The sequence below is a fragment of the Notolepis coatsorum genome (genome assembly GCF_963971535.1).
Source record: "Notolepis coatsorum genome assembly, chromosome: 19".
Taxonomy (NCBI): domain Eukaryota; kingdom Metazoa; phylum Chordata; class Actinopteri; order Aulopiformes; family Paralepididae; genus Notolepis; species Notolepis coatsorum.
The window spans coordinates 45,772,623-45,791,843 of NC_140183.1; the positions used below are offsets into that span (position 1 = coordinate 45,772,623).

Below are 19,221 nucleotides of genomic sequence, written 5' to 3' on the forward strand. Positions count from 1 at the left end.
ACCAGCTATTTGTGACATTTAAAATCACAAATCATTTGATGTTTTTCTTTCTCATAGGTTTCTGAATTTATTCTAATAGCATCTTTCCCTTACGTTAGGACACTCAATAGTCTTCCATAATTCCTAAAGGTTGTTGTGTAATTTGAAGACTATTCTACCCCCTCCACTATGCCAACACCAAAATCCAAACCAGTGACAACTGTACCCCCTGCATCTCTCCAGAAGCTGGGTGCAGGCCAGACGAGAAGCCTACCCCTGCATCTCTCCAGAAGCCGGGTGCAGGCCAGACGAGAAGCCTACCTCCGCATCTCTCCAGAAGCCGGGTGCAGGCCAGACGAGAAGCCTACCCCTGCATCTCTCCAGAAGCCGGGTGCAGGCCAGACGAGAAGCCTACCCCTGCATCTCTCCAGAAGCCGGGTGCAGGCCAGACGAGAAGCCTACCGCTACATCTCTCCAGAAGCTGGGTGCAGGCCAGACAAGAAGCCTAACCCTGCATCTCTCCAGAAGCCGGGTGCAGGCCAGACGAGAAGCCTACCCCTACATCTCTCCAGAAGCCGGGTGCAGGCCAGACGAGAAGCCTACCCCTACATCTCTCCAGAAGCTGGGTGCAGGCCAGACGAGAAGCCTAACCCTGCATCTCTCCAGAAGCCGGGTGCAGGCCAGACGAGAAGCCTACCCCCTGCATCTCTCCACAAGCTGGGTGCAGGCCAGACGAGAAGCCTACCCCTGCATCTCTCCAGAAGCTGGGTGCAGGCCAAACGAGAAGCCTCCAAGCGCCTTCAGAAACACGCAGTGCAGGGGGAGGATAGTGTGGGAAACTGGGAGCTCGTCAACTCTGACTGGACCACGGGGAGGAGGTGAGGACCCATCACTAAACACTCAATTAATCAAGCTCATTCCCACGGCGCGGCAAATATTAGTGCCATCTGCTTTCCTTCATGCAGGGGAGTGAGAGGTGGAGGAGAGGGGGGTTGAGGGAGGAGGGGAAGAAGAAGAGAAGGAGGAGAAGGGTATGCATGTCTCAGACAAGCCCCATTAGAGGTCTAGCCGCAGATGGCAAGTCTTACCACTGGGGCCACCCAAGTGGAGCTCACATGGGCTTATGGGGAACATGGATGCAAGTGGACGGGGGACGGGAATAGTGAAGGGGGACACACATGGTAAACTGATGAGGAACTCATCAGCAATCGGCAATCTTGATCATCATCATCATCACAATCGTCATACTCGTACCATGTTCAGGGCTCCCATGGCCTTCTGGAGTGCACTGGCGAGCACCGTGGCCTGTACAGACCCACCTGTGATAACACAGGCCGACCGGGAGAGCGTCTCTGAAAGAGAGGAAACGCACGGTTCACTGCATACCAGCCTTACAATTATCTTTCTAACAACAGGATGATTTTATACATAATCTTAAAACAACACACAGGATGCTGTTCCATTCATACGAGCATGAGCAGGCTGCTATTAAAATGCCTTGGGAGTGAAAGATTACTTTTTGGTCATGTTACCTCTAGGGATGCACCGATCCGACTTTATCAATCCCAATACCGATACCTGGGCTTTGGGTATCGGCCGATACAGAGTACCGATCCATTGTTCAATTAATAAACTGTAAGCCTCACTGTGTGGAAGAGACTGGGATCATTCTTTTGTGCAAGGCAACATCAGGCTAGACTTAAAACATTACTTTCTTAACTTAGTGAAACAAAATGTAACAAATTAACACAGATATAAATGTACTGAATTCTTATTTATTATTTTATTTATTATTATATTATATTATTATTTAAAAAAATTATAAAAAAAATAAATAAATACATTTTAAAAAAATCCAATAAATTATTATTAAATTTTTTTTAAACGTATACCCGATCAAGCTATTTTAGTCATATCGGGGCTGATATCAATATCGGATCGGTGCATCCCTAGTTACCGCGCATGTCTGGATGTAGCGTACAGCCGTGTATCGACTGTATGCTTTGCAGTATATCCATATTGTACTCTTATTATTAGAAAGTGGCAACCTTTTGTAAAATGCCATTCAATAAAATAAGAACGTCCTGAAGGCTAGCATCGCTATCACTCTCCATTTAGCTGGTAGCTTTGGTAAATGTTCAAGTCAAGTCACTCTCTGCTTTAAAGGAACACGGACATGACCGGTTAGCCTAGGCATTGTCCAACTAACACCTCTCCCGAAGGCTAACCGGTCATGTCCGCTTCCAGCCAGATAGCTTTCTACTGAACGCACAGAGAGGAAACTGGTATCCATCTTCTTGTCTCTCTCTGGAGAAGACGATAAGCTAATTTCCCAAAATGTTGGCGTGTTCTTTTAACCGTTGCCTGATCAGCCTGCTGGATTAGCAAATGCATCAAATATCAGAAACGCTTTAATAAGATGTTTCGTTTCACATCAAGAAGGCTCAACAGTGAATTCCAGCATTCTAGGCCCACCCTCCTCTACGCCCACTCTCAGCAGAACCTCCAAATCTACATGTCAACAAATACAGCAATAAAGTAATCCAGCATTGCCAACTTCAACAGACCCGGGCTTTGACAATTTCCATGCTACAGTATATACTATAACTAGAAGAATGCACTCAGTAGAGTGCCTACTAATCTCCCCACTTTGACATTACACATTTTATTATGTAGATGACAGAAACAAGAGCTGCAGATATTGCCAGTCTCAACAGACCCAGACTATGAATCCATTATGGTGGTGCCAGAGGAAAGGTTGCAGGGTCACTCAAATCAATACATGTCTTCCTCTTGGGGTCATGAATGTGCATGTGAGGTTTTATGGCAATCCAGCCATTACTTTTAAGATATCTTGTCCTCAGTTTGGCCGAGCCATGGAACGGTTCACAAAAATCACGGTTCAGTTCATATCGTGGTTTTGGGGTCATGGTTTTCGGTTTGGTACGATTCAGCGGGGAGAAAAGATTCCATTGCTAATTTACATAGTATTTGGTAAAAGGAATAATAACATAGCATTAGCTGAAAACATAAGGAACACATACTTGTTTTTATCAATTATTATTAGTTAACCCTTTCACTGCGACACGACAGCAGGTTAACCCTTTACTATCACACAACCGACGGTCGGCTGTTGTGTGGCAGTGAAAGGGTTAACCTTCTGTGAATTTTCGCGGTGAAAGGGTTAACCGTTTGGTCATGCGGCAGTGAAAGGGTTAATAATAGGTGGCTCTCATAAGGGGGCATGTCTTAAGAAAGTGTTTTCATTCCGGTGTAATCAAAGAGTTGTGGCCTGTCTGGTAACTTTGCTCTGGAGTCTATCCCTCTGTGTCGCCTTGTTCTGCCTTCTGTTCCAAGTTTGGAAATTACCTGTTGCTGAAGTGACTATGAGAGGAAATATTAACATTGTGGCTCGACGTTATGCACTGAAATAACAAACTTTATACAATGGCATGCAAATGTCTTGATTCTGATTGGCTGAAACAGTGAAGTTGCCGGTTGTTAATTAGTATAACACACTCCACGTGACCCCAGATCCCTCCCACAACCGAATTACTTAATTTTTTCTGTCAGAATCAATCCGCCATAGATAGAAAAATGGAAGTATGAATAGCTTTTGAACGAATCCTCCAAAAAAGATACAGTAAACTGGAATATGTTAGTTTGTTACATACACATGGATTATGTAATTAATTTGTCATGACTCATTGTGAAACAAAAGAAAAAAAAGAAAAAGAAAAAATATGTTTTTTTTGTCAGATTTGATTGATTGAAAATTGTATTACGAGATTGCAGAATGGGTACAATACAGTACGGCTTAATACACACAATTGTTAAGGGGATGCAGACCAGAGAAAGACTTTAGTCTTGTTTACATCTGGGTCCCCCATTTTCAATTCATCATAACATAATATGACATACATGACATACAGATACAGTACTGCTACATCTTGTTTAAGAAGCACAGTGAATTTACCTAGTAAAATGTTCAATCAATCAATCAATCAAACCGGTTGTTATTTGATTGATTGATTGATTGATTGATTGATTGATTGGAAATTGTATTACCAGATTGCAGAATGGGTACAATACAGTACGGCTCAATACACACAATTGTTAACACTTTCAGTGCCGGGCCGTGTTTTCCTATTGACCCTGTTGAGTGCCACCATCCACGGCCAATGGTAACGTTAATATCGCCTAATCTATCTTTTAAATTATGGCTATGTGTCTAATCTGCCCGTCGCTTATCAAAGACTCATTTTTCAGTCAACATTGGCAAAGGCAGATTGTATTTTTATCGCTTCATTTCCGTTTGATAGCATTTTGAAAATCACCCGTTTTCCGGGGAAAAACAACCCATGCCTATGATAATCGCCTTTTACTGGAATATTCCAGAACGTCGTCATTTGTCGGCCTATTTATGAATCGTTTTCAAATAAACGCTAGATGATCGATAGTATATGTGTGCGCACGCACGCTCGTGCCGTGCGCTGATAATCGCTGCTGTTATTTCCTCATGGCTTTTACAGTCAAAACAGCCATATCACATATCACATAAACTCTTATATCTCTGTGAAAACGAGTCTGATTATCCTAACACTGATAACATAGATTCCTTACCTGAGGTCAGATGGTATCCAAATGGTTTATTCCAATTTCCGATCGCCATTCGAAAAAAATCGATAAATGTATTGATCCATCGTGTGTACAGTATAACCCATATTCGCCGTGGCTCAGAGGCTCCAGAATGAACTCTGGTAGACCCCGGCTGCATCAGTGAGAAGTAAAATGTGGACTCAGAAATCCGTTCTCCCATTCACTTTCATTGAGTCCATTCCAAAAGGGTGATTTACCATCTGGGAGACGATAGGGGGCGCTTTTTTCACATCTGATCGCCGGCGGTCCCTGGATCTCCAACGGTAGGCTCGCGTGATGCAATATGATTTCAGATCGCTAATAAAAAAATAAACACCCGAGAATAGCCGTGACGTGGCATTCAACAGTCGGGTCGTAAACCCGAGAAAAGCCGTGAGTGGTGCTCAAAGTGTTAAGGGGATGCAGACCAGAGAAAGACTTTCGTCTTGTTTACATCAGGGTCCCCCATTTTCAATGCATCATAACATGACATACATGACATACAGATACACAGTACTGCTACATCTATACATTTATGACATACCAGATTTACAAATACAGTACCGTTTGTGATACAAGAGTCTAAAAAAGAGAGTATACACATTTGACGAAGAAACTGTACATTGGAGGAGGTTGGTAGGTAGGAGATTGGTAGGTGGGGTGGAGGGCGGGTATTTCGTATAACACACTCCACGTGACCCCAGAACCTCAATGTAAATAAACCATAATTACCCTAAAAAAACAGTACTGTATTTGTAAATCTGGTATGTCATAAATGTATAGATGTAGCAGTACTGGGTAGGACGTCCATCTTGATTTTGGGATGGTTATATTTCTTTTTGCAGGGGCGTTAAGTGGGAGGAAGGCCGACTTCGGCCAATTTATCCTAAATCCCGATAGATCTCCAAAGTCCTCAATCAGCTTGAGAAGATGAGGCAATGCTGTGTTGGGGTTTTGCATGAACAGTATTACGTCGTCCGCATATAAACTAATTTTGTGTTGTGTGCCCTTGATTATAATTGGTTCTATGGATTGGGATTGTCTTATATATTGTGCTAAAGGCTCTAATGATAGATCGAATAGTCCGGGACTAAGAGGGCAACCCTGTCTGGCTGAGCGTGATACCGGAAAGATTTTGGAGATGATTGTACCTGTTGTAATCATGGCCGATGAGTCTTTGTATAATACTTTAATCATATCGATGAATCCTTTACCTAACCCCATCCTTTCTAATACTGCCCATAGATACGACCATTCCAACCTGTCAAAAGCTTTCATTGCATCCAGGGACAGTATCGCCTTAGGTGTGTTGTCTTCCTTATTGGCATCTAGTACGTGTAGTAATCGTCTTATGTTATCGGTGATCAAGCGACCTCTTATGAAGCCAGTTTGGTCCGGGTGGATTAAAGATGTCATATGTTTTTGTAGTCTGATGGCTAATACCTTAGAGTACAGTTTGATATCGGTTCCGAGGAGGCTTAAAGGTCTATAGCTACCGCACTCTGTGGGGTCTTTGTCTTTTTTAAGGAGGACTGTTATGAGTGCAATATTGTCATTCTTATGGAAGTTCCCCTCCTTAACTGAGTATAAAATCATATTTAGTAATAAGGGTCCAATTATGTCCCAACAAGAGAGGTACATTTCTGGTGGGATACCGTCCCTTCCAGGAGCCCTACCACTTTGCATTTCAGATATGGCCTCCCTAATTTCATCTAGTGTGATCGGTGTTTCTAACTGTTTAGCGGCATCCTCTGAAAGTTTAGGGAGAATAATTTGATTAAGATATGTGTCCATTTTGTTTTGATCGAAGGTCGTTTCTGATTTATATAAGTCGGAGTAGAATTCTTTGAATGTATCGTTTATTTTTTCAGGGTCTGTTTCAAGTACTTGTTGTGCTCTAATGGTAGTTATATCTGCAAATTTTGCATTAATTCTTAATCGCATGGCTAATAGGTGACTAGGTTTAGAACCTTGGGAATACTGCTGTTGTCTTGTGCTACGTATTTGTATTTCCGATTGTTGTCTGTATATGGCATTGATCTCTTTTTTTAGTACATTAACTTGATTTTCTAGTCGAGTTGAGTTGTTGTATTTTAAAGAATTAAATAACGTTGAGTAAAGCGTTTCCAATTCAGATAGTTTTTTGCATTGATTCTTGCGCATTTTGGAGGAAAAGCTATCAGTGAAATCCTTGATCATTCCCTTTACCGACATCCATATTATTCTGGGGTCTTGCACCGAGTTTGCATTCTCCCGTAGGAATACTATAAGAGCTTCTTTGAGTTGTGTAATGAATTCCTTGTTATTAAGCAGCATCGAGTTAAATCGCCATCTTGGGGCTCGGGAAGATAGTATACCAAATGTTCCTTTTAGGAGTAAATAACAGTGATCTGATAGTGCATTGGGTATCATTTCCACTTCATAGTTACCAAATAGTCTCGGGGATGCAAAGACATAATCTATTCTTGATAATGCGTTATGTCTCGCAGATCGACAAGAGTACTTTCGGGTCGTGGGATTAAGTGATCGCCATAAGTCATTTACACCTGTAATCTTCGACCAATCCTTTAATGCATTAGATGAATTCTTTTGTTCGCTGGAAAAGGCGAGGTAAGATTTGTCCATCCTTGGATTCCAAATGGCATTAAAATCCGCACCTATTATAAATGAGTAATCAGGAAGGTCTAACATTGCATTGGTTAGTGTAGAGAAGAAACCCTCTTCGTACAAATTTGGGGCATATACCGCTGTCAACGCTATTTTCCTGTTATTGTGTACAATCATAGCTATAGTTATACGACCATCTGCATCAGACCATACTCCCTTTAATTCAATATTCAACTTACGTCTAACGACTATGGCTACACCTCGAGTTCTTGTACCAAAAGAAGAGTGACTAATATTATGATATGTGTTGTCCGCTAACGTATCTATGTCTTTCTCTAAAATGTGCGTTTCGCTTAGTAGAGCCACATCCACATGTTCTTTTTTCATCAGTGTGACAACGCTTTTGCGTTTGTGTTGTTTATTTATCCCACCAGTGTTCCATATCATTATATTCAAACTAGCCATAATCTATACATGTTGTAGTGTAGTTTTTGGTAATGCTTCTGGAGTGCGAGGCAACAATAGATATACATCCAACTAGTGAGGTCCCGTTGAGAGCCGAGCTTAAAAACATACATATAAAAATCCCATTCCCTCCCCTCCCACCGAGAGTCATACAGGATTGTGTCCCATAGACACATCCTACATGTATGACTCCCTCCCTTAGGCCACCGGATTGCCCAAACTGAGCTTTGTAATCCTACTCTTCCTATGCTAATTGCCATAGGATCTAACACTTTCATTCTAATTCGATAGAATGTCGCTTTTGGTTTTGCGCCTTCCCTTAATGTACTAACAATATTATGAAAAATGAAAAAAAGTATACCTTCATTGATATATTCATTTGAACCTTCTACTAACTTATGTAGGAAACATCTGAAAAAGGAAAAGATTGGAGACAAATACTAACACCTTAAAAATGAAGAAAAATAGAAAACAATGAAAGATAAAAAAAAAAAAAGGGAGTCAGAGCTAAAATAAAACTCATCGTGGAGAAACCACTAAAATAAAATTGAATACAGAGGTAAAAGAGAAAAACAGAGACTTTTAGAGCTACATTGTGCCAATCTCTAAATCAGTGGAGTGATTATTTAAAATATTAGAATAACCTTGTTGTGCTCATACATTTAGATGTGGCTGATTTTTTTAAAGCCTTATTAAGGCCTGATTAAACTTCAGTCAATTGATCATAACACACCGGATGTTAATGTTAAAGTTGCAGGCCTTCGTTGTAATGGTGATACCACAAATTCTTCTATGAAAGAGAGACATCGAGTGGTTTTGTTTCAGATTTTTATCATCAATTACTAACGTCCTCGTATGAAACCCTCCAACTAGACTCTGTCTGGAGGAGGGATATACCAGACCAGGAAAGCGACTTTGATTGGCAAGCAGCCTGGGCAAATATTCGATTCACATCAAGGAACCCGGACCATCAACAAATCAATCTTAACTATATTCACAGGACATACTTGACTCCTATAAGACTGAAAAAATGGGTCTTATACAAGACTCCAAATGCTCCTTATGTACAAATGGGGACGAGGGGACATTTATGCACATGTACTGGGACTGCCCACCAGTTAAGATATTCTGGAAAGAGGTGACCCAGCAACTATCAAACCTCTTAACTTGGAATATACCTGTACACCCCTCTGTACTACTGCTGAATGATGTTTTTGAGTGGGCAGTACATCCACAGATAAAGAGATTGGTTTTATTGGGTATCACAGTGGCTAAAAAGCTGATAGCATCACGATGGTTCCAACCGGAAAAAATTTGCCGAAAGGTCTGGATTATTACATATCTCGATGTGATCTATCAAGAAATATCTACAGCAAGAATTTTGGGTCTCAATGAATCCAAAATGACACTGTGGTTAGAAGTGGTGGAGAAAATAAAAGCTAGCATATAATGGTAATGTCTGGTTAGGAGCGAGGGAAAATGGATGGATTATCCAATGGGGGGTCCGGAAGGGGGGGGTACGAGCTGGAGCATATGTGTGTAGGTTTTTAGATAACAGGTATTAAGGGTATATCCTATATAAGACAATTAAATAAAATGTGATTTCATTTCATTGGATGTGCACTGACAAATAATGCTTGTATATCTTATCATGTGTTGTCATGTTTGTTTATGTTTGTTTAAAAAATAATAAAAAAATAAAATACAAAAAAAAAGATGTAGCAGTACTGTCTATCTGGGTTTAACATGGTTTGTGGAGCTCCCTCTGGTGTCTACTAGTGGATCTACTTTCTCTGTGGATGGCTTTGTGAATAAATCTCCATTATGCTTCAATTACTGTGTGTTTATTCTATAGCAATAAGGTTGGGTGAATTCGGCCATTGTATAAAAGACATTACACCACTTGTAGTCGTGTTATAGGAATTAGATCATCATGCCTAGGGGGGTCTAACAACCCTCTGCTGCGCGTCGGGCCTAACAACCACCCCTAGGCATGATCTAATTCCTATAACACACTCCTGCGTGTGATGTAATGCTTAAAACCTACATTGGGCTGCATATAGTTTCAAGTTTGTTTCAAGTTTGTTTATTAATTGTCATAATAAAATACAGAATACTTTATGATGAAATGCTTGTTTCTGTATGAGCCCCTGAGAGTAAAGAAAACAGTAAAAAAGTAAGTAAAAAAAAAAAGGTTATTAAGAAGTAAGTAAAGGAATGTTCAGTCAATATACATAATACAATACAGACTAAAATGAGTAACAGTGAGGTACAATGCAGAAATTAGATGAGGTACAAAACTTAGGGTAAGGTGCAAAGGAGGTATGAATGTAGTGCAAATATCTTTAATAATAGATAGATATGGCGGCTGGGTGGCGCAGCGGACTAAGCGCTCATCACCAACGCGAGAGACACTGGTATCGAATCCGGCTGTCAGCGTTGCCTCTGGCTTGGCCGGCCGTCATACTGGCTCAATTGGCAGAGTCAGTGGGAGGGAAGCCGGTGGGTGGTAATCTGGTCGTTGTAAACAGCGACTCCTACAGGTCAGTCAGGGCACCTGCACAGCGAGGAAGGGAGATGGCGAGGGTAGTGTGACCTCGCCAATGAGAGTCCGCGCTGGCAGGTGAAAAGAAGTGGCTGGCTGACTCCGCATGTATCGGAGGGGACATGTGATAGTATCTATCAACCCTCCCTAGACCGACCAGTGGGGGGCACATGCGAGCAACGACCAGGAAGGGGAGGGGGGAATTGGCATGACGACTAAATTGGGATGGTAGAAAAACACAGAAAAACAGGAGGAGAAAAAGTGGATAAAAAAAAAGATAAATATAAAGTGTGTTAACACTTTGATTGCCAGCAGGGGGTGCGCTATTTATCGCTTGAGTGCCAGCGCTTTAGTCAATGAGAAGACGGGGATATTTGCGAACGCATAAACTATATCTTAAATTATGGCTATGTGTCTAATACAACCGTCGCTTATCAATGACTTGCTTGCAGTCAACATGTACTAAACGGATTGTTTTTTCATCAGTACATTTCCGTTTTATACCGTTTTGAAGATTTCTAGTGATTCCAGAAAAATCTGCGATAATAGCTCTTTAGTGGAATACACAAAACACGTTGTAATTTTTCGGCCTATTTATGAATCGTTTTCAAATTAACGCTAGATTATCGATAGTATATGTGTACTTATGCACGCTACAGAAGCGGGCTGAAAAATCGATTATCCATGACCTGGTCAGCGCTAACGTCATATACACACATACACACATAGGGGACACGTTGTGAACGCTGTGAAAAAAAAACTCTGATTAACCCAATACTGGTAAAATTGATTCCTTACCTCAGATCAGATGTTCTGCAAAAAGATTATTCCAATTCCTGATCGACATTCCAAATATCGATCGCGTTTATTGATCTAACGTTAGACCTCGAAACAGATAATCTGCGCTGCTTTCGGTTGCCTCAATGAATGCAATAGTCTCAGGTTACATGGCTCAGAAGTAAAATGTGGAATCCGGAGTTTTTTTTTTCATGCATTTCCATTGACTCCAATGGGTGCAATACCATCCGGGAGACGATAGGGGGCGGTATTTGCCCTTTTCGAGGTCAGAGCCAGTCCCAATGATAACGTGAGGCTGGATGGATGAAAAATGAAGATATCGCTAATAAAAGAAATAACGATTAAATAACGAGATTTCCTCGTCATTGGCACTCAATGCATGGCGGCCAACAACGAGATTTCTCGTTGCTGGCACCCAATGTGTTAAAGGGGAACTATTTTGCTATTTCTTTCACTATTTGGGCAATTTTGCACAATTCCTGAGAGTCTATGGAACACATCTGTAAGGTTTTTTTCAATAAAATTCATTGTTTTGTATTTTTAATCAAGTACTTTGGTGCACCATTTTCTCCCCTTACAAAATCCAAGCTGTTTTTGGCTGGGCTCTGCCCATACTCGCAATGCGCTTTGAGTGACAGTCACCCACCTGCACTGGCAGATACCTTTGGGGGGGGGGGGGGAAGAGAGAGAGAGAGAGAGAGAGAGAGAGACTGGCAGATACCTTTGGGGGGGGGGAAGAGAGAGAGAGAGAGAGAGAGAGAGAAACTAAAGCAGGGGGAGAGCTGAGGAGAGATCGCTCCGAGAGTCGCAGCGTATGAGCCTCTCTCTCTATCTCTCTATCTGTCTCTCCCTCTCTATCTGTCTCAACCCCTCCCTCTCTTTTTCTCTCTTTTGGGGAAGTGCAAGTGTCTGACAGGGAAACCACTTCCGCATTATTTCCACTCGCTCCGTTTTGGTCATAACTTCAATGTTAGACTAACTTCCTTGAATTGCTGATTGTGGGCGGTGGCTACAACCACAGAAGGAGCTGAGATTACGCAGATCACTATTCTTACACGTCACAGATTGACGTAAATTCAGAATGGCTTGGTTTAGTGGGGGAGGATCTTGTCTCAGCTGAACTGGAGGAATGCGCCTGAATGATAATTTCACACCTAGTCAGTGTTGGTACAACCCCACATTGCTAGAAAACAATGCAAACCACTGGAAAAGGCCATTTATAAGATAAGAGACCTTTAAAGTGTCTAAAGTGAGTAAAGTGAGTGGTAAGGTGAGTGTTTGTTTAAAGTGAGTGTGTACACATGTGGATGTGTGTGCAGTGAGTGTAGATGATGGGTTGTTACATAGTGTCATTGTCATTGAGCATCCTGATGGCCTGGGGATAGAAGCTCCCAGGTTCTAGTTTGCTATAAATAACAACATTAAGGATGTGATTATGGATTTTGCCCCAGTCTGAATCTAAATGCAAAGGTTGTTTCGTGTAAATACGTTGGGGAGAAGGAATTGCTTTTACCTTCCCGGATCTGTGCTGTTGACAGACCAGGAAGACATGAACTGGCCGCTAAATGTATTGGCAATTGCATACACCTCACGTAGCGCAGTCATGTTTACTCCATTTCTATCGTAAACAAAACTAAAGCTGTAAGAATATCATGTGATACTGTATATCTCATTATGTTTGGCTTGATTATGGTGCTAGAGAAGAGGTCAGTGTCAAAATCAATTGGCCTCCTTTCCTCCTCTCATGGTCAAACATAAAAAATGTATCTTTTATTTTTAGAGCATTAACTCTTTGGAATGGCCTGCCTCGGAACCTCTGCTGCATTTACAGTAGATTCACTTTTAAAAAGAATCTTAAATTGTTTTTAAATTGTTTTTAACACTGTAAAGTAATTTTTTGTTTTTGTTTTACACTAATGTAATTTTAGCTATCTTAATTGTTACAGTAGGTTCATTATGCATTGTGTGTACTGACTTTTAATAATTTTGTTTTTGCAATAATGATTGTTTTTGTATGTTTTTTTGTGTGTGGACCCCAGGAAGACTAGCTGGTTGCTGTCGCACCAGCTAATGGGGATCCTTAATAAAATAAAATCAAATCAAATCAAATAAACGTGCACAGCCCATTTCATAGCAATCCTTATTCAAGGGACTCAGAGACCTACTTACTCACTCACTCACAAACGGGACAGAATACCTTCCATAATGTGCACTTTGAGATATCATTCATGGTACTTACAGACTTACTCACTCTAATATTAAGATCTCTTCCTTTAAAGAGCGGTTTTCGATCCTGTCCTCCCCAGGCACAGTCAGCTTGATGAGGACTCTTTTGGCTTCCCTGGACCATGGAAGGAATCCCTTTTAACCCCCATCCCTCAAGAGGTCTCTTGCTTCTTGTCAGGCCTTCATTGTAAATAAGTATCAATTCTTAACTGGCTTGCCTGATTAAATAAAGGTTAAATAAAATTACAACAAAAATAAATGTCAGGTCGAAGAGATGTGCTGCAGATCTTGGCTGGAAACCTGAGCTGCCTGCTCTTGTGGGACCGCCATATTTCATTTAGTTTCTGATGTTAGGACCGCTGTCCTTTTTCTTCTCTTCGCCCCCCCCCCCCTCGCCTGAGGAACTGGATTTGACAGGGAATATTCAGTGAGCTTTCCTTGTTTACTTTCTGCCTCTTGGTCCCCAGAACCTCTGCCAGCTTTTTCAGAATGTGGTCGTGTCACCAACTGTAACGGCCCTGTGCTACGGGGATCTTGCAGCTTGACAGAATGTGATGGAGATCTGCGTCTGTGGCTCCACAGAGCCGGCAGGTGAAGTCCATCTTAATCACCTCTGCGACGACCAGGGCTTTCCATTTGTTTGCACCACTATCTACTAGTGTCTGCTTACAGCCATACCGACTTCTTCCACTTAGGGGGCTTTCTCACTGCCATTCGGGGTCGAATCAGCTCCGCTCCGTCCTCGTTCAGTCCTTGGGTGCGAACTTCCCCCCTCCCTCTCCCCCCTCTAGTTTGCGTACACACTGCAGTCTTGGTGCGCTCTGGGTTTTGTTTACGATTTGCGTTTTGAGCATGTAAGCTGCCGTAGCGATGATGTCACGCTCTAACATCAACACAGGAAGAGTTTAACATACGGTGGTGGAAACTGGATGCTGATATAAAGAAACAAATAACCAATAAATATGAAGTTATATTTGAACATCTGTTGTCAAGCCTTGTCAATATAACCCACCCCCCTTTTCTCATGAATGGAACTGGTGTCGTGGAGTCCGCTTTGAGCGTTTTCCAGGGTTAACGCTAAGCTAACGCTAGTTAGCTTAGCCTATTTATTACTAGTTAGCAGCTAACATTAGCCCCTCGCTCGCGGCAATTATATTGAATGTCATTGATCTACCGGTCGATCACGGCCGACTGGTTGGGCACCACTGGTCTAATAGAAATAAATGCATTCGAACAAGAAACCAATGTATAGACATAGCAATGGCAAAAAAATTGCCAGGCCTAATGCGAGCCAGGGAAGTCTTGTGCTTGTAACGTGGCTTCATGTTTTCAGCCGTGAGGCTCAACATGCTTGTTTGGTTGAGGTCTGAACTCGCCAAATTGCCATGGGTATTGTCCAGTTGTTGCTGTATGTTTTTATCTGCCCAAAATTCAAGCAAGCATGAAAGCATTACAGTAATGACGTTGTGTGTGTCAGCAAGTTGATACAGCAAGCCTCTCCCGTGTTTTGGTACAAGCTCGCACACCACGCCCCCCGCTCCCACTGGCGCGCACCCGGAACCACCTATTTCAGCGGTCCAGGTTTGGAGCTAATCAGCGTCCCCGGGGACGGGGGGGGGGGAGCGTTCTCAGTAGGACGGACACACCCTTTTTGGGTGCGATCGGGCTGTGATTCGACCCCGAATGGTTAGTGAGAAAGCCCCCTTACTGCCTGTGCATTTGCATTCCTCACAGTCTGGTCAGCCACGGTATGACCTGCATTGGGTTTCTCTTGCTTATAGCCACTGCCGCTGATGGATTTCAGTGAAAGATGCAGTTTGTCGCCCCACCCCAGCAGAGGTACCAGTTGGCTCTGGTGTCCACCCTGCTCACTGCATCTTACTTTATTAATGGCACGTTGGTAGGGTTGTGAGTGCAGCCCCAGATTATTGTTGTTGTTTATTCTGCATTGCTATAATTGATTGTTCAGACTTTGACGACTTTTACTATATATATATAATATTCTGTAAAGTTCAACAAAATGTTTTAAATCCAAAAAAGACAAATTAACTAAATTAACATAATTGATTACTTGGACACATCTACAACATAGGGATTAGGAGCTTCTTTGCCACATCCCCCGAAGACAGACAATGAATTCATTCACAAAAAGGCTCTGGGTATAATCCAGGGGAGGAAAATGAGAGTATTCTTTAAGTTTGGCGAGTGATTCATGAAGAACACTCGCCACACTGGCGAGTAGTAAACAAAACCAAAAAAATCATTCTGCAATCTGCTGATTCGCTCACTGGCACAAGCCGAACTCTGACTCCCCCCTTATGATTCCTCCCATTTGCGCCTCATAATAATCCATAACCAATGAACATCATCGTTGCGCTCCAAGCTCCTCCAATGAACACTCGTTTTCTAGAAGATGCCACCCATCTAGGGGAAGTGGACAGATCACTGCGCGCGGACCTACAGACTCCTGTCACCGGCTTGACAACGTAGACAAAAACACCTCAGTGGATGAAAATAATTGCATGTAGAGTCGTCGCTTTCGGATATCAGTGCAGTCTGTCTGACATGGGGGCGAACAACAGCACGCGTCGCGTCTCCTTCGAGTCGGATGAGAATGACAAGTGGGCGTGAGGCTCACTCAAGTCAACCAGCATTAGCCGGCTAGCTACCTAGCATGTAACAAGCTACCATAACGCGCGTTCAACATAGTGGACTATACTGAGAGGCTTTGCTTAAATGCAGCCGAGTGACATTTTATTATTACCGAATTATTACCGGGTTTCCCCCCATATCATCACTCGCCCTTCACAACGGTGATGTTGTCATACAGAATACACCTGCTGAACCCCTAGCGTTGTCATGAGATTCGATTCCAATGTATTGTCATCATACAGCACAAGTACAGTACAACCAGAATACGTTTGGCATCCAACCAGAGTGCAAATGTAACAAGTTAAGTTCAAGTTGTTTTATTTAGCTATTACATTACAGTGAAATGCTTGGTTCTTTCACTGCCCAGCCCAGTCCAGCCCAACCCAGTCCAACCTAGACCAGCCCAACTTTCCCTGCCCAACCCAGTCCAGCCCAGCATCTTTCACTGCCCAGTTCAGCCCAACCCAGTCCAGAATAGTTCCCTCTTTCATGTTAATATGTGATATCCTAATATTTTGAAGAGTAGAGACGGTGTGATTAATATATGTTTTATGCTAATATTGTGAAGAGTAGAGAAATTTATTAATGTTTTATGGTAATAAATATTTTAAAGAGTAGAGACACGGTGTGATTATTACTATGATTGAAAATCAATTTAGACGAAGACATACAAAGAAGTAATTATCACAATTAGCGATTTATTTATGGCTGGTAAAAAAAATCATATACTCGCCAGTTGGCTGGTAAGCCAAAAAGTTAGTTTCCTCCCCTGGTATAATCATTGTGCTCCTTATGCAGGGCTGTACGTTAACTTTTTTTGCACATAGCACTGGTGCTACAGAGGTTGATAGTTTTGTAGCACAGGCCAAAATCTTCTAGCACAAGTATAAAACGTGTTATATTTGTAACAGTCACAAATGTGCCTATTGTATTTGTGTTATTTAGTTGCAGTGCCATGTTTGGCTGTCATTTTCATGCTGACAAGTTGACGTCACACAGCCAGACACGTTAGGTCCGTGTAAGGAATTATGGGATTTGGTGTTGGATGTATGGACTCTACTAAGAGTGCATGGAATCACCAGTTTCATCACGATACGATACGATATCGATTCTTTGGACAACGATACGATATTTGCCGATATCTGCCACGATACGATGCAGGTGCCTGCAATCGATATGAGACGATATCATGAGCCCATTTAACACAATCAGTAACATTTAGATCAACTCAAAAAAGGTAATGAAAATATTATTTGAAAAAGAAATATTTAGCTCTTCCAAACATTTAAATGAAAAACAATCTATTTTTTCTAATTCTAGTTTTTAATACAAATAGACCTCCTGTTCATTATAAAGTGCCACGTTTTGATATATTGAGCTTTAAACTTTAAGTAAATTTTTTTGGAACTCACAACACACAACCTAAAACCCCTTCCTCTCCCAAACCATTCCTAGTACAATTGTTTTATGTTGCATGATCATGAATACATTTTTGATGTATTGTATTTTTTATGTTTAAATATCAACATTATCTGTCCATCCTCAGTACAGTTACTATAAATATACTATACTCCTGACTTCATCTGGTCTTTCCAAACGCACACGCACACACACACAGAAGGGAGAATGCCCCTCCCCCCCCTTCCCCAGTCCTCACTCTGCTGTTCTCTCTATGGCTCTGATCAGCTTAGTTTAGTTAGCTTACGCTAACGTAACGTTAATTTCGGTCTTTAACGCGACGTGGGCATAGCGGAATGGTGAGGATTGCAAAGCATGTTATATGCATTTGACCCGTTGCGGATGTTTAAATATCAACATTATCTGGCCATCCTCAGTAAAGTAAATACTGACGTATAGAGAGGGACAGAGAGGCTCCCCCGCCTGTTTTCTCTGCCTCTGAGCCGGGTTAGCTTAGCTTAGTTACCGGTAGCAGCTAACTAGTTAGTTTTGGTGAGGATGCAAAGCATGTAAGATGCATTTGAAGCGTTGCGGGGAAAAACAGGCAGGGACACTTATTTCCTGGTCGTAAAATTGTTGTTGGGCTGCCGTCAGCTGCGCTTGGGAGGAAATGACTGAGACTTGCCACAGGATTTTCAAAATAAGAGTATCGATATAAACCAAACGTTGTTAGCTGCCGGAGCCATAGATATTATGGCTGGAGCTGCGCTTGGGCGGAAATGAGACCTGCCACAGGATTTTCAAAATAGGAGTATCGATATGAACCGAATGCCTATCGCACCAGTGCTACTGAAGTAAATCCATTCATCGCACAGACCAATGTTGCTGTAGCATGTGCAACATATATCTCGCACTGTTCAGCCCTGCCTTATGTCATCGCCAAGTGGGTAATTGTTGGTCCAGGTGCTTGAGGGGTGAAATGTAGGGATGTGTTCATTTGTGTAGTCCTTCCTTGTCGTGACTCGTTCACAGACTGCATACACCCATCCCTTTCTGACAAACCTAAACAACACTACAAAGCATATTTTCCTCTGAGGACAATGAGAGACTATTTTCACTCAATTCTAAAGCTAGACGATGTCAAAGAGAGTCAAAAACACCCCTAAAGGTCCTTACGTGGCTCATTGTTGACCATTATGACCTGCCTTTATTCATGTAATCGTATACATTGTGTCTGTGCACAGTGAAATGAAATGAAAAATCTGCTAAATACTGTATGTACACTGCTGGGTGTAGTATAATGTCAAATGCATGAGAAAGGAAAGTACCTTTGACAATGGACTCTGCAGCAGCCAGATCACGTTTGTAGGTCACCTAGAGGACAAATCCACTTGGTTTAACATTACACTACAGTTCAGATACAGTACATAGCACATTTAGATACAGTACACATAATAGAAAATAGATACAGATACATAATAGATCCAGTATATAACATAACACAATTGCTTTCATAGTTATTACTGAACATCCGGGTCTGGATACAGAGGAATTTGCCCTTTCTCTACCATCACTCGTAACTTTTGATATCCGAGCTTTTCTTTGTGCCTGTATGATAAACCAGTAATGACCGTACAGCTGTGCGAGCATAATGTCACCAGATACACTGTCCCCAAACCGGGCCCCAGGCTAGCTCACCTTCCATAATGTTGGCGGGCCCTCAATGAGCTTGGCATTGGTGCCACAGTACTGCAGGGCCAGATGGAGGCACTCTGTGCCAAACTCAAAGTCTGACTCGCTGCACTAAGAACAGGACACAAGAGACACAGGGTTGTTGAGGACTGTTGACAAGGAGCGCTGGTGCATCCAAATAGTTTCAGGTTTTCAGTTTCATATTTCCCCAAACGTTGGAT

General features: G+C 42.1%; 1 protein-coding gene across 2 annotated transcripts in view; it reads right to left on the reverse strand.

Annotated features, from left to right (window-relative positions):
* crppa (CDP-L-ribitol pyrophosphorylase A) overlaps positions 1 to 19,221 on the reverse strand; it is a 149,296-nt gene that overhangs the window by 107,825 nt on the left and 22,250 nt on the right. For both annotated transcript variants that reach the window (XM_084336385.1, XM_084336386.1), the window contains exons 4-6: positions 19,007 to 19,111; positions 18,637 to 18,682; positions 1,234 to 1,331 (exon numbers count right to left, since the gene is read on the reverse strand). In XM_084336385.1, the coding sequence (XP_084192511.1) occupies positions 1,234 to 1,331; positions 18,637 to 18,682; positions 19,007 to 19,111 (249 nt within the window). The remainder of the gene's footprint in view (positions 1 to 1,233; positions 1,332 to 18,636; positions 18,683 to 19,006; positions 19,112 to 19,221) is intronic.